General features: G+C 38.7%; 1 protein-coding gene across 1 annotated transcript in view; it reads right to left on the reverse strand.

The window, feature by feature from the left end:
- MINAR1 (membrane integral NOTCH2 associated receptor 1) overlaps nt 1-17197 on the reverse strand; it is an 821559-nt gene that overhangs the window by 234620 nt on the left and 569742 nt on the right. Inside the window, exon 3 of the mRNA XM_044077909.1 lies at nt 855-1109. Within this exon, the coding sequence (XP_043933844.1) occupies nt 855-1109 (255 nt within the window). The remainder of the gene's footprint in view (nt 1-854; nt 1110-17197) is intronic.

A 17197-nucleotide genomic window follows, 5' to 3' on the forward strand; every position in this document is an offset into this window, starting at 1 on the left:
GCATCTGGTGTATAGTTAATTAAAGAAAAAATATACATCTCAACATCTGGTGTATAGTTAAAGAAAGGATATGCATCTCAACATCTCAACATCTGGTGTATAGTTAATTAAAGAAAGGATATACATCTCAACATCTGGTGTATAGTTAATTAAAGAAAGAATATACATCTCAACATCTGGTGTATAGTTAATTAAAGAAAGGATATACATCTCAACATCTGGTGTATAGTTAATTAAAGAAAGGCTATACATCTCAACATCTGGTGTATAGTTAATTAAAGAAAGGATATACATCTCATCTGGTGTATAATTAATTAAAGAAGCCTATCAAAAACATGGTGAGAAATAAATGTACAAAAAGAAGTGCACAGTTCTTTACTAAGAGTTATTTTGTGTCACTTGTATTAAATGCAGTGAGAGACATTAAAAAGTAAGTAATAATGTAATTTCTGCATGGCATACTGAAAAGTTATTGTTTCTCATCAACCAAATATATGCTATTATTGCTGTGGAGAACAATGTAAGGAAAAATGGAGAACACAGATCTATTATCGCTGAATTATAAACTGTACAGTTTCAGAAATGCCATGCAATTCTGTTAACTTCAAAAGAAGTATATAAAAAACAGACTTTACAAAGGAGGTGCAAACCTAATAGCAGTGCATTTCACTGCCATTACTATCTGCTGGATACAGTTTCAACTTTTATTTTAATATTGAACTACACAGATTAGCATTATATATGTTTCTTAAACCATGGCCTTTACCTCTCATTCATTGTTAATAACAGTTATTGTCAAAATTCAATGACTGATGAATTTGCTTTAATATGATTAAAAGTTTTAAGTAGCCTACCTGCAGATCTAAAGCAGCAAGCTTTCCTTTGTCACCTGCATTTCTTGTGTATTCCTCCACAGTCCATGATGGTTGAGCACGCTTTACTTCTGTCAGTTCTGTCAGTCTCATATCCGTATACAGTGGATTACTTTTCATGTGCGACTTGAGAGATGTTGGGTAGGGATGAGGGCTAAAGACTTGTTCAATCAGGAAGGACTCTTTAGGAGGCTTGTTTGTTCTATGAGACTGTGAGATTTCATACTTCCTGTCCGTCTGTACGAGAAGAAAAAGAAAGACATTTCAGTGATAAAAGCAACTCATTGGTTACTTTGTAGAACAGAAATAAATCAGTGATCTGCAATATATTGTTTTGCTACCAGCTGTCATTCATTGCACGATAGCACACTCTGCAGTCCATTCAAGATCAAGCTTGGTAAATATTAACAGTGCCCTAAATCAGCAAAATAAGTTGAGAATTTGAAAGACATTGGTTAATGGAAAGTAATGGAACTAATTCTGTAATCCTCTACTTAGCTTTGAAAAAATAACAACAAAAAAAAGCGTGCATGCTTGTGTGCGCACACACACTCACGCACACACGCGCACACACACACACACACACACACACACACACACACACACACACACACACACACACACACACAAAATTAGGCTGCAGAGAAGTTCAGTTAATGTTGGGAACACCCAATCACATGTTGTTAGCTTGATTTTACTCAGTTATTATATAACATATAATCATTTGTGAGGGCCATAACACTTGGGAAAAGATTATTGAGAAAAAGACACAGATTATTCATAAAACAAAAACTTAGCCTGGCTGTGAAATCATTACTTTTTATATAGGTGCCTGGCAAAGTTCCAGACACTTTAAGTCCTACCCTCAACCTAAACCCATCTCAAACTTTGAATGAGGAGGAACATATACAAAGTCCAAGGTTGCAGTATGAGAGCATTCCCCCGTTTCAGGGTACAGTAAATCTGGAGTTAGTACAGTATATGTAAATAGCAGGTGTGACAGGGTACAGTAATCACATCTAGGAATGCAGGAGGCAAGCCCCCCTACAAAACCAGAGGAAGCCCTTTACAAAAAAATGTTTTTAAGTTGTAACAGGGATTATTGTTGGAATTTAGTGTTATTTGTGTTAGTTTCAATTTATTTTCTGAAGTGTTTTGACTTGCAGAATCAAATTTCAAACATATACAGACATCAGCTTTATACTGCATTTTGATTCACTTTTCATTTTTGAATCATGAAGTTACTGTAAGTTGTGTGATTTAAAGTGATTTAAAGGCATTAACAAAAAACAAGTCCTGAATGTGAAAAAATATGAAATGAATGATGCAGTTCTTCTTTCATTCATAGAGAAAGAAGACACACACACACACACACACACACACACACACACACACACACACACACACACACACACACACACACACACGTGCTCATACATTTGATATACATAACTGAATGAAGAGACAGACATGGCGTGCAGCCAGCTCACAGACTTTACTATTTCAAATTTGCAACATGGTACTGTAGTAAAGAAATAGTACAGTATGTTACATCTGCTAGTCTTCAAAACTCAACATTTTCACTTACTTAGGTAGATTTTAGAAGTACTGTACAAGTAATAAAGCACTAATCATTCACCATACTGTTTTATTTTATACATTCACTTTTTTCATACTAATGTTTGCTTCAATATCATTTTTACATTATAACTGGCATGCAATATTTTTACTAAAATCTTTAATTATTTAACCATCTCTGCACTAAAATGGGCAGTTGTTTTAGGTCTTCATATTTTGTATATTTCTAAGATGGGAAAACAGTCATAGGATCATAGGAGGTTATTAGGCTGCTGACCCAGAGGTCATTTCAAGCCTAGCCGTTTCATCCCAATGTAATACCATAGATACTCTAGTCAATACCCAGGACTGTATTTATTAATGACTGCCCATGTCCAGGAGGGTTGTGGGCACTATCCCGGGTAAGAATTTATGGTGCCCCATCCATTCGGCCAGGTTCCTTTTAAACAGTGCCTTAGAGGTACTCTGCTTCATATGAATTGGCAGCCTGTTCTAAAGATGCAGCAGTTGCTGAGAAATAAATCTATCTCTCCAGTATGTCCTATTCAAGTTGCAAGCCATATTTTGGTTCCTGGAATGGGTAGCTCTAATCTTGTTTGATTTATGTATGTGCAGCAAATTCATTAGGTTTGGTCGGGAATTGCTCTGTAAGCCAGTCATAAGTCTCCCCTAAGAAGTCTATACGATATTGAGTACAGTGATAGAGACTCTGGTCAGTCTGTGTAAGGCATGTGCTGGAGTCCCTTGATCTTCTTTGTTAGAAACCTCTGACGTCTCTACAATTGTTCCAGGTGCTTTGTAAAGTACGTGCCAAAAAGGGTGTTATACTCAATTATAGGTCTGATTAGTGACGAGTATAGAGGGGTTATAACCTCCTTTGCTCTAGAGCTGATGCCTTTGCTTATCAAGTGTGCTACATAGAAAGCCTTCCTTACTACAGTAGACACATGGTGGTCAAAGTTAAGGTCACAGTCTACTTATAACCCCAGATCTCTTAGTATTTCATAGCTACACAGGATATCATTGTTAATTTGATAGTGTGAAGGGGCATTGTTTTTACCGAGAGGAATGATGATGCATTTCTTTGCATTCAGTTTGAGATTTTGACTAAGACACCAGTCGTTGGTCTGTGTAAGACCCTCCTGAAGTATACTGACATAATTTGGGGATTCAATAATTACACCCAGTTTGCAGTCATCTGCAAAGTTGGTCAGCCACAGCCCCTTAGTTTTGGCCTGAACTTCTGAGAAGTATATACCAAACAGTAAGGGGCCCAGCACGGACCCTTGTGGCACCCCACTGGTGACAGGTCTGCTGGTAGATGTGGAGTGCCCACTTTGATAGTGCATGACCAGTTTGTGAGTCAGTTGGCAACCCATCTTACAACAAAGGGGTTTACATTCTCATCACTTGATGTTGCAGATGAAAATGGATCTACAGCTCAGCATTTGAACAAATTCAGTGATATATATTTTGTCTCTCTGTACACTGGAAGACACTTTGCATTCTGTAAACTTGTAAGAATCAGGAGATGGAAGGATTAAGGGTGAAATGGTGGTTAAAAGAAAGGTACAATTTATAAAAGAGGAGTGGACATTTTATTTAAAAATGGGAAATGGATTAAAAATCTTGCCAGGAGTCTAGGATCTATATATGCAAATGCTACATTGATGGCATAATATAACAAAACAGAGAGCTAGTGCTTCTGCGAGGGGAGTGGGAAACTGCTGGTGGTGTGATGAAGCTGATGCAGGAGCTATACATATGTTTTGGCAGTGTAGCATTATTCATAGGTGATCTGAAGTCATGATTCAGGAATGGGAAAGAATATTTGTGAAATGAATAATCAAAAGTTGGAGATTCTTTCTTTTAGGGATGGGGAGAAAGTGAAAGATGGAGTCAGATGGGAAAGAAGATAATTCTCTTGGGGGTAGGGTTAAAAGCCATACAGGTAAAGTGTGGAAGGGAAAGTTTTTGTTGGAAGAAGGAGGATATGGGAAACAAACATATTAGAACTTATTTCAGAGTGTTATTTGTCCAGGAAACTAGAAAGAATAAGGACAAAATATGTAAGAGGTGGCTTAAGGTGTGGGATTATCATACTGGGGTAAGGGAAGTGATTTTATAGAGGTCTTGGAAATTATTATTTATAATGTTTTGCTTTTCCTGGTGGGGGAATATCACTATCCTTCTTATCTTCTTTTTGCATTTTAATGTTGTTTTGAATTGAAATTTTGGATGCAGATATAATTTTTGATTATTCATTTTATGATTATTGTTGTCTATGGAATTTGACAAATAAAATGAAATAAAATGTGAAAAAAATACTCATAAACATCATGGACAGTATTAGTCACTCAGTATTTCTTGTTAATAAAACCAAAAGGAGCAACTAGGCTGATGCAGAGTCACAAGTGTGAATGAAAAGGCAAAATCCTCAGGTTAAAATCCAACTGTAAATGAAGAGTCACAAGTGTGAATGAAAAGGCAAAATCCTCAGGTTAAAATCCAACTTTAATTCCACTGCAGGTCGGATAAGCGCTTTCACTCATTCATTTGAGCTTCATCAGATCATGTAACAAAGACCTTCAAGTACATAGGCTACATTTATACAGTTAAAACATCTCCTATTGGCCTATCAAAAGCTGCTTCTTGTTTACGTATTCATGAGTCAATCTAAGCTTAAAAATATATGCACATATAAACATGCTGAAATGTATAAAATGACAAAGTGGATATAAAAAACACATATAAAAACTATATATAAAAACTCACCATGAACAATCAAGATGCTCTAATAAATATGTATATATAAATATATATGTCAAAAGAAATATATTTCAAGGGATAAAAACATATATATTTCATCATTTATTATAAAATCTACAAACATTCCTCCGTTTGTTTAACATAGGTTTAATAGAGGCTCTCTCATTGAGACCTAAACCCCTATCTGCTCTCAATCTAACTATCCACATACTCTCCTTGCTCTCAGTATGGTTCCTGATGTCACCTCCTCGTATATTGGGTTTAATGTTCTCAAGAGCTCTAAATAAAAAATAATGTTCAGGACCTGCTTGGGCTACGTTAGCTAAGGCATTGTGAGGTGAAGCTTTCCTAATGTGGTAAAGATGTTCTCTTATCCTGTCTTTAAATCGACGATTGGTTTTGCCAACATAAAATGCATCACATATTTGGCACACTGCCAAATAAACTATATGAGTAGTATCACAGGTAGCTACAGCACGTATGCTAAAGTTAGTGTGCATGTCAGGATGTTCAAAAAATGGGCTGGGGTCAAGAGAATTACAATAATTACAGTGTCCACATGGTTTTGTGTGTTCAAGAGGCATTGACCGTTCATCCCTTTTTGAATAGCATAGCATTCTCCTTAAATTCAATTTATTCCTATATAAAAAAGAGGGTTTAGTCCCCACAAGTTTGCCAATGGTGTCATCAGTACAGAGAATAGGCCAGTGTTTCGTAATAATATTCTTGATTGTTGGACAATCAGTACTATATGGTAAAGAAACCCTTACGTGAGTTGATCTATCATCTCTACCATTGTCTATTGTAATGGATCCACCAGTAATAGCTGGTCCAAAATAAGGGGCTGCTCTGTTCAGTCTAAGTTTATTGACATCCGAGAGGTTGGACTCAATCTCTTGTGAGCTATAGCCCCGTTCTTCTAGCCTTATCTTGAGGTCACTCACTTCCATTAGGAAGCCTTCTTCTGTGGCATTTAGCCTAGAGGTTCTCATCCCCTGGCCTCTAATGATATTTTTAAAAATATGCTGTGGGTGCATACTATCACGCTGTAATAGAGTATTGAAATAGCAAGGTTTCCTATAGACACCTGTATTGATCAAACCACATGCTAATTTTTCTATATACAAGTCAAGAAATTCTATCTTCTCTCTGGAGTGATTCATACTGAAGGTTAAATAGCCAGTGAGGTTGTTCAATGTGGTATGGAACACAAACAAATCATCAACACTGCCTCTCCATAAAACAAAAACATCATCCACGAACGTCTATAAAAGTTACATATTGTTTAAACATTTCTAAATTAAAGAGACTCTCAAATTCCCAAAATGCCAAAAACATGTTTGCATAGCTGTTGGCACAAGGTGTGTCCATGGCTACGCCACCTCGCTGTTGGTAGAACTTGTTGTCATAGGTGAAAAGATTGTTATTCAAAATGAGTTCAAGGAAATGTACAATGAGGTCTACTTTAACTGATGTATATTCGCTATGTAAGAGTAGATACTCAGTGATATAAATCAGGCCTATGTTATTTGGTAACACAGTAAACAAGGACTTGATGTCAAACGTTACAAAAATCAAGTTATCAACGTCACAAATGCCACCTAAACAGTCATACAAATCTGTTAAGAACTGTTTGGAATCTTTCAGTACAACTTTGTTCTTATTCAATATAGGTCGCAAGTGTTTCTCAACATAGACAGAAAGGTTTTCAGTGATCCAACCCTAACCAGACACTATGGGTCTCATTGGTGGGTCAATGGAGTCTTTGTGAATTTTAGGTAACCCATGTATTGTTGGTACAAGTGGATTCTTAACAAAGAGATAGTCAAATAATTCTTGATCCAAGATATCGCCTTTCAACATATCTAATAACATATTGTTTACGTGACTAATAGTGGCCTGCACTGTTTGTTCATTAACTTGTAAATAGAAATCATCTTCCAAAAGTTTAATCATAGCATCATGATATTTGCTAGTGTCCATCACTACTATCCGACCGCCTTTATCAGCTGGTTTGATGGTTATGGACTGTAATGACTGGAGTTTAAGTAAGCTAGTCTGCTCCCCTCTAGTCAAATTACCATTCTTCCTATATTTCTTTAGAGAAAAATATTCATACAAATCATCCTCAGTTAGTTTCAAATATGCCTCAACTAATGGATGATTAGGTGGGACAAAGTTGCTAAGCTTCTTAAACTTTGGTGGTCTAGTAACGTTATTGTCTGTCAATTCACTATCAGTTTTATCATGAAATAGCAGTTTAAGCATAAGGTTTCGACAGAAAAGTCTCATGTGTACTACAGTGTCCGTAAAGTTACTGTGTGCACTTGGTATAAAGTTTAGGCCTTTACTTAATAATTTCTCATCACATTCAGTCAACAAATATCCTGAGATGTTATGTACCATAGAATCTGCTGGTATCAAAATTTCAGTGTATCTAATTTACTTTGTTCTTCCACATCTTCTTTATTGTCTGATGTGGTACATACTCTTCTGATAATTTGCGTTTCTGTCTCCCCCTGCTCATTGAGCATCCCCTTGTTATATTCTTGTCCTTTCGGACTGGGAGGGGAAAAGGGAGCTCACTTACTACTCCTGTGGTGATGGTAGTATGTACTTTGTGAGGTAACTTAGATCTCACTATGCCATCATCTACTGACGACCTCTTATTAATCGGTCCCTTCACAACATGCACTGCAGGATATAAGTTAGTTCTGTCTGCAATATTATTCCCAGTAATAGGCTGACTAACTTCTTTAGTATTTGTACTAATAGAGCTAGATCCACTCTCACTATGTAAAATAGTAATTACATCATCAGTATCATTGGAAGTAGTAGTGTTATTAATGTTAGCTATATTTTGTACCCTATTAATGTTAAATGTGAGCTCCCTTTTCCCCTCCCAGTCTTAAACTGCTATTTCATGATAAAACTGATAGTGAATTGACAGACAATAACGTTACAAGACCACCAAAGTTTAAGAAGCTTAGCAACTTTGTCCCACCTAATCATCCGTTAGTTGAGGCATATTTGAAACTAACTGAGGATGATTTGTATGAATATTTTTCTCTAAAGAAATATAGGAAGAATGGTAATTTGACAAGAGGGGAGCAGACTAGCTTACTTAAACTCCAGTCATTACAGTCCATAACCATCAAACCAGCTGATAAAGGTGGTCGGATAGTAGTGATGGACACTAGCAAATATCATGATGCTATGATTAAACTTTTGGAAGATGATTTCTATTTACAAGTTAATGAACAAACAGTGCAGGCCACTATTAGTCACGTAAACAATATGTTATTAGATATGTTGAAAGGCGATATCTTGGATCAAGAATTATTTGACTATCTCTTTGTTAAGAATCCACTTGTACCAACAATACATGGGTTACCTAAAATTCAAAGACTCCATTGACCCACCAATGAGACCCATAGTGTCTGGTCAGGGTTGGATCACTGAAAACCTTTCTATCTATGTTGAGAAACACTTGCGACCTATATTGAATAAGAACAAAGTTGTACTGAAAGATTCCAAACAGTTCTTAACAGATTTGTATGACTGTTTAGGTGGCATTTGTGACGTTGATAACTTGATTTTTGTAACGTTTGACATCAAGTCCTTGTTTACTGTGTTACCAAATAACATAGGCCTGATTTATATCACTGAGTATCTACTCTTACATAGCGAATATACATCAGTTAAAGTAGACCTCATTGTACATTTCCTTGAACTCATTTTGAATAACAATCTTTTCACCTATGACAACAAGTTCTACCAACAGCGAGGTATGAGCCATGGCACACCTTGTGCCAACAGCTATGCAAACATGTTTTTGGCATTTTGGGAATTTGAGAGTCTCTTTAATTTAGAAATGTTTAAACAATATGTAACTTTTTATAGACGTTTCGTGGATGATGTTTTTGTTTTATGGAGAGGCAGTGTTGATGATTTGTTTGTGTTCCATACCACATTGAACAACCTCACTGGCTATTTAACTTTCAGTATGAATCACTCCAGAGAGAAGATAGAATTTCTTGACTTGTATATAGAAATATTAGCATGTGGTTTGATCAATACAGGTGTCTATAGGAAACCTTGCTATTTCAATACTCTATTACAGCATGATAGTATGCACCCACAGCATATTTTTAAAAATATCATTAGAGGCCAGGGGATGAGAACCTCTAGGCTAAATGCCACAGAAGAAGGCTTCCTAATGGAAGTGAGTGACCTCAAGATAAGGCTAGAAGAACGGGGCTATAGCTCACAAGAGATTGAGTCCAACCTCTCGGATGTCAAGAAACTTAGACTGAACAGAGCAGCCCCTTATTTTGGACCAGCTATTACTGGTGGATCCATTACAATAGACAATGGTAGAGATGATAGATCAACTCACGTAAGGGTTTCTTTACCATATAGTACTGATTGTCCAGCAATCAAGAATATCATTACGAAACACTGGCCTACTCTCTGTACTGATGACACCATTGGCAAACTTGTGGGGACTAAACCCTCTTTTTTATATAGGAATAAATTGAATTTAAGGAGAATGCTATGCTATTCAAAAAGGGATGAACGGTCAATGCCTCTTGAACACACAAAACCATGTGGATGCTGTAATTATTGTAATTCTCTTGACCCCAGCCCATTTTTTGAACATCCTGATATGCACACTAACTTCAGCATACGTGCTGTAGCTACCTGTGATACTACTCATATAGTTTATTTGGCAGTGTGCCAAATATGTGATGCATTTTATGTTGGCAAAACCAATCGTCGATTTAAAGACAGGATAAGAGAACATCTTTACCACATTAGGAAAGCTTCACCTCACAATGCCTTAGCTAAGCACGTAGCCCAAGCAGGTCCTGAACATTATTTTTTATTTAGAGCTCCTGAGAACATTAAACCCAATATACGAGGAGGTGACATCAGGAACCATACTGAGTGCAAGGAGAGTATGTGGATAGTTAGATTGAGAGCAGATAGGGGTTTAGGTCTCAATGAGAGAGCCTCTATTAAACCTATGTTAAACAAATGGAGGAATGTTTGTAGACTTTATAATAAATGATGAAATATATATGTTTTTATCCCTTGAAATATATTTCTTTTGACATATATATTTATATATACATATTTATTAGAGCATCTTGATTTGTCATGGAGAGTTTTTATATGTAGTTTTTATATGTGTTTTTTATATCCACTTTGTCATTTTATACATTTCAGCATGTTTATATGTGCATATATTTTTAAGCTTAGATTGACTCATGAATACGTAAACAAGAAGCAGAACTGTATAAATGTAGCCTATGTACTTGAAGGTCTTTGTTACATGATCTGATGAAGCTCAAATGAATGAGTGAAAGCGCTTATCCGACCTGCAGTGGAATTAAAGTTGGATTTTAACCTGAGGATTTTGCCTTTTCATTCACACTTGTGACTCTTCATTTACAGTTGGATTTTAACCTGAGGATTTTGCCTTTTCATTCACACTTGTGACTCTGCATCAGCCTAGTTGCTCCTTTTGGTTTTATTAACATTATTCAAGTTTATCTGGAGCACTGTGCCTTTATCCTGTTTGTCAGCGAGTGGTTTGTTCCTGTTTTATTAGACTCAGTATTTCTTAATATCCCACAAAGACTTATTAATTATTTTTAGAAGACAACTCCTGCTTTTTCTCAGCATTTTCCCATCAAAACCCGTGATTCAAACAACTACTTCTAATTGTTTTTTATAACAGTTTTTGTTAAATATTTGCTTTATTACTTTCTGTCAAATCTGAAAAAGTCTTGGTTTGTTAAAACAATTTATTATTTGACTGATTTTGCTTCATTCTCTCTCGCAACTGAACTTTATTCACAGGGCTCAGAAATGAAGTAAATATGGGGATTCTGCTTTTTAGCCTTTGCCCAAGCAATAACTGCAGGTGAAAGACCTGTATCTTTGCAGTGAATTACATCTTCACTGCAGAAAGAATTATCAAAGTAATTGATACTTCTCAGTGATTTTTTCCTCAAATGATTTACAGGATATATGGTACTTTCAGCTTGACCATTAGACTGTACAGAACCTGGACTTTAAGTAACACGGTAAAACTCAAATATGTCTGAAAAATCCTACTGCATTATAGACCAGTGTACGTCACAATATTTACAGTACAATGTCCTTCACGAAAAAATATTTCAGTGCATTTATACAGTCTGTATATTAGTTTCATGACTTCAGGAAATTTCAAATAATGGTCAGCATATATCTTACCTATGGAACAGACTGTACAAGTATTAGACCATCCCTGGGATTCATGAAGCTTGCGCCAGGCGCAGGTGTAGTGTAGATGGTATAATGCCAAATATGGCCGCCGAGCGATTCAGGTACGATCCAATTCCACGTGCACTACCAGCGTACGCCAGATCTGCGCAGCTCTCGGTTCAGGTATGCTAATCACCCCATGCGCAGTACTGCAGCATGCAAATGAAGGTACACAGCAATTCATGAAGTGGTGTAGGCATAGCATAAGCCTACAGAAATGTAAACCAAAAAAAATGGTTTACATTTTTCCAGACAGAACATCGGATCCATGAAAGAGGACCAGAATCATGTATTACAAATTTAACATATGCCAATGGCTAAATATACACCCAATGGCATAAGAAAAGATGCACAACACATAAAAAATAACATTTAATGTCATGGCCACAGTAACGCAAAGTACAACCACAGGGCATGTGTGCGCAAACGGGAACACAAGGAAAATATATACAAATGTCATAAAATCGCAATGTAACACAAATCATGATTTCACCATAATAGTCAATGGTATGCATGCTACAGCACAACCAAGCTACAAAGGTTGCTAAGGGTCTGTGACAGCATTCGGCACGGTAACTATGAATTAGTAGTCAATGCCATGCAAATGAGGCAAGTAATAGTGAATCACAAACGTCCCGCCGGCCTAAGGATGTACCATAAGGCACAGCGCTACAACACTGAGGAGTGGTCTGGAGGAATACATAACATCAGCAGTGGGGTGTGCCACTGTAGCTGTAAGTACATTGGAGCAATGCAAATCTGGGCTACTTGTTGCTAAGCAAAGCCGCAGGATAGGGGTGTGGATGTAGGTATAGCTTTGCTTAGCTGAGAGCACACATGGTGCCCGAAAGCGCATGTGTACATGGATGAAAACATACCCAAAACCCGGTAAGCGGATGCACGCGTTGCGCACCACAGCTCAAAAAGGAAGTTTAGGGGAAGACAATAAGGAAATGCCGCAGTAGTGTAACTGGAGTACAACTGAGCAATTAACACCTATTAACTCACAGTGGGCCATTGACAGCAACTAACAAGGCTGCTAGCAGCAACCTGAAGAACAGGATAGGGGAGGTGTTGGATTGCAAAGAAAAGAGAACTGTAACCGCAGAGCAAAGCAAACCTGCAGTAGATTGGCTATAGAACACATTTCGCAAGACAATCCTGGTTTGTGAAAGTTCAAAACAAGAAAGCAGGCTGCTGGAGGCATGCCAGACAATGGGAGGGGAATTGTTAAAAAAAGTCAAGGCAAGGGCAAGAGGTAATCCACGGCAGCTAAATGTAATTCAACACCAAAGGCACCACAATAGCAGTACCTGTGGTAAAACACATAAGATACCCTGCAGCTCCAATTGTACATACACACCCTATGACATCATCAGTATTCAACGCACAATAAAGTGTGAAGGCACCTCCCAAGCACTGCACCATCGGTGTAAACAGACGGGGAACTTTTACAATATACTTGTTGGGAGCTGCCATAGCTGTGATTCATCACCATGTGTTGGAGACTGAAGGTGTTGTGGAGGATGATGCTGACAACCCCGTCAGGCTCCAGACGAGGAGAAGAGTGTTCAGACCAAGGGTAAACTACCAAGGGCTACATGATCTGGAGATAGTAGAGCATTACAGGGTGGACAGGGACATCATACAGCAAATAGTTCAGCTGTGATGGCCATGCCTGAGATCCAGAAACAACAGAGGGGAACCCATCCCAGTGGACACGAAGGTATGTGTAAGCTTGAGAATACTAGCCACAGGTACCTTTCAAAGGCCAACTGGAGATATCATGGGGATCTCACAGGCATCAGCATCCAGGGTACTCCACCAGTTCCTGGATGCCATGTTACCACATGCCAATGAGCATATATACTTCCCCCGAACTCAGGAGGAGCTGGCCAGCAATATGCATCTCTTCCACCATGTGGCACACTACCCAGAGGTACTGGGTGCAATAGACTGCATGCACATACATATCAAGTCACCACCCGATGAGCATGGTAGGCGCTACATAAATCACAAGGGATATCACTCCATCAACTGCCAGGTCGTGTGCAATGCCCAGGTCATTATCACGGATGTGTGTGCTGGCAGCCCTGAAAGCTACCATGACTCCCACATCTGGCATGCCTCACAGCTGTATCCGGTATTTGTCAGGGGGACATCCCATATGGCCACCTTGTGGGGATGCTGGCTATGCACTGGAGCCGTGGATGATGACTCCCATCAGAAATGCACACACACCCATGCAAGAACACCATAATGAGGCACACGCACAAACCAGAATCATCATCGAGCATGTGTTTGGGATGCTGAAATCACGGTTCCGTTGCTTGGACATATCTGGTGGAGCCTTGCAGTACTCTCCAGGCACGTGTGCTCACATCTTTATAGTATGTGTCATGCTACATAATATGATCCTGCGGAAACAGCTGCAGCAGGGACATAATGATGAAGGCCCTCACAGCCCACCGCAATTGCCAAGGCCATCACAGGCACAGAGGGATTCAGACCACAAACACCCTGTGCCAGCCCCAGTAGGCAGACGGAGGCGTGCCCAATATGTCCACGCCATGGCAAAGAGGGAACATATAGCACATATACTGACAGTGTGTGCCCCTACGGACTGACACACTTCTCCACCTGCACACACAGTAAAATGGATGACACACACACACGACTACCTGTGAATTGTAATGTATAGGTGGCCTACTGTGTGAATCCTACATAGGCAGCCCTCAGCTATTGCACACACAACAGCTATTGGAACAAGGAAAGTCAACACCTGAACAGTAAACGAGGCTAACAGCATATGTTGATACTGTATGTATAGGTACATCGGTAGGTACATGCCCGATTGTCAGAGGCCATTCATCAGCCTAGGCAAAATGTGTCTGCTGTCACCACCCCATCGATTAACTAACTGTCCCTCTGTGGAGTAGAGCCAATTGCGGGATCCATGTATGTAACCACTATTCCCCACCTACTCTGCATGGATTCCCTGGTGTGTTAATGAGGGGGCTCCATATAATGTAATCAGGGATGTAGTGCTAAAGCATGGGGAGTACCCATGACAGGTATATGTCACCCCAGCATTCTCCAGTTATGGTTGTGTCAAGGTGTAGCACATTACAGTGTGTGGCTCACTGTGACATAGATTCCCAATGCTGGAGCACATCCATTAAACATCACTTGGACATACCATTAATAGGTATCATCCATATGTAAACTAACTGAGTTACACATTTGATTGCAGTATGGAGGAACAGCCATAGTACAGTCCACATACAAAACACCATAACACTTGTACAAATCAAAGATGACCAAGTGGTAAAGCCACTGACTGTGTCGTGCATGTTCCCGGTTCCACGTCCTGCAAGGTCTGTTACGTAATCCCGATGGCACGAATAATGGATGTTGGAAGCAGGTCATTAGGGCACGTTTAAGCACATGTTAGCGGGTTTATGTGGCGTCAAGTGATGGCAAGCGTCGTTTAAACATGACTACACGGATATGCGCAAAACAGGTCTAAGCTTTTCTGAATTTCATGCAGAACATGGTCAAAGATGTCCAGAACAGGTGAAACCAGCATTATTCACCCTTGTACTAATAGTGCCTGCTCTGAGAGGTAAAACGTCCACTGCCAGGAGTAGAACACGCAACCATGTACACAATCACCTACCACTAAGCTACCCGAGATGTACCAACGGCAGATGTGTATTGTGACAGGTTAAAACACAAAAGGGTGGAGTCAGGGAAACAGTATACACCGCCATGTACCCAACTAAAGGTGTGTTCACTCTCTCTCTCTCTGTCTATACATATATATATATATATATATATATATATATATATATATATATATATGTATATATATATATATATATATATATAAAATAGGGATAGAAAAGGTGATAGACAGATGTATCTTGATATATAGGGATATACATATATCTGCAAATATATAGATAGGTTAACGACATGTACACAACCATGGAGGTACAAATAAATAGGATACTGCCAACTACCGAATGCTTTACATACCGACAAGCGTAATCATGAGGCTTAAAGACCACAGTACCAGAACACTAGAACCGCGAGTAATATTATCACAATGTTAAGGGACATTTAGTTATTGCTGCTGGTGCTGCGGTCTAGGTAGGTACTGTGTTTAAGTGTGTTTCTGATTGCTGAAGTGTGTTTAAGTGTGTGTTGAGAGTGCGGTGTGTATTTCCGTGGGACTGTAATGTGTGTGTGTGTGTGTGTGTGTGTGTGTGTGTGTGTGTGTGTGTGTGTGTGTGTATGTGTGTGTGTGTGTGTGTGTGTGTGTGTGTGTGTGTGTGTGTGTGTGTGTGTGTTTGCATCGTGTGTCTGTTCGTGCTAACTCGGAGGTAGATTATTACAGTAGGTGTGGTCATAGCCGGCCTTAGGCATACAGTTACCACCTGTCCCACTTTGAGAGGTACAGTACCTCTTTGGGCAGTTGTGTCCTGACAAAAAAATATTAAAAAGGGCAAATGTCCTGAGATTGTAAGACATAATTATGTCCCATATATTATGTAATAGTTGTATTAAATAGTTATTCCTGTATCTAAAATACGTAAATGTTACAAGAAACATAATAAGCAACTAAAGTGCTACAAGAATAAGGTTTTATTTAGGACAAAAGTAAGTTCTATCCTTTGTACTGACCGTGGGTATGTGTCGGCATCTAAACCCCGATGTGTGTCCTGCAAATGTCCCACTATGGCCATTTGAAAAGGTGGCAACCCAAACCGAAGAGGTTCAGTCACCAACACAACTGCAATGAGTGCAAATATCTGTGACAGAAATACACGAGACAGCTGTCATGTAGCAACATTTCATTACAGATGAGATTGAAGGATCAACATCACCTGCATGCTATATAGGAACCAATTAACAATGGCTTAATGAATAAGCCTGCAATAACCATAGTATTAGTCTACTAAATGATAGGTCTTAAATTAGGGAAGGAGCCCCCACACACATATGGAATATGTATAAATGCAGTCCCCACAAACCTTTATCTGCTATGTACACCCACCTACATCTCCCCCACACCCGAAACAATTGCAATACAGACTTTAATAACATCATAAACATTCACTCACTCAATGACATCTGCAGAAGTGTTAACATACCTTGTGAGAGACACACTTGTAATGGCACCATGTGAAATCGTTGCTGTTGTACAATGGAACAGACGCCGATGTAACAGGTTTTGTTTGCAATAGTCTTGTAACAGAAGGTTGAGATAACAGCTACACTCACATGTAGAACTATATACTCTAGCCGACACACACAATCCATGGGGGACATGAATTCAAAATATGTGTGTCTCTCCATATAGCAGTTGTAATTCATCACAATAAAACACATCCAGGCTGTCTTCCTCGAAGGTAGGGCAAAAGGCAACGCCCAAGTGGAGTATTCAATTATACACCATTGTTGCCATGCATTTGGCTAATTGATAGCTGCACAGCTGATGTGCATGTAATAATTTACTCCAGAACACCAATTGGTGGCAGGATACCACATGTTACAGGTATCTATGTATAAAATGATGGCTTGCCATACATTCAAACCGTATGCTCATACCATAGAACCATTTAAACAGGAAAGGAGTAACACAGATATTTTCTTAA

Source organism: Protopterus annectens, chromosome 7.part0, assembly GCF_019279795.1.
Source record: "Protopterus annectens isolate FY-2018-M chromosome 7.part0, PAN1.0, whole genome shotgun sequence".
NCBI classification, from domain to species: domain Eukaryota; kingdom Metazoa; phylum Chordata; order Ceratodontiformes; family Protopteridae; genus Protopterus; species Protopterus annectens.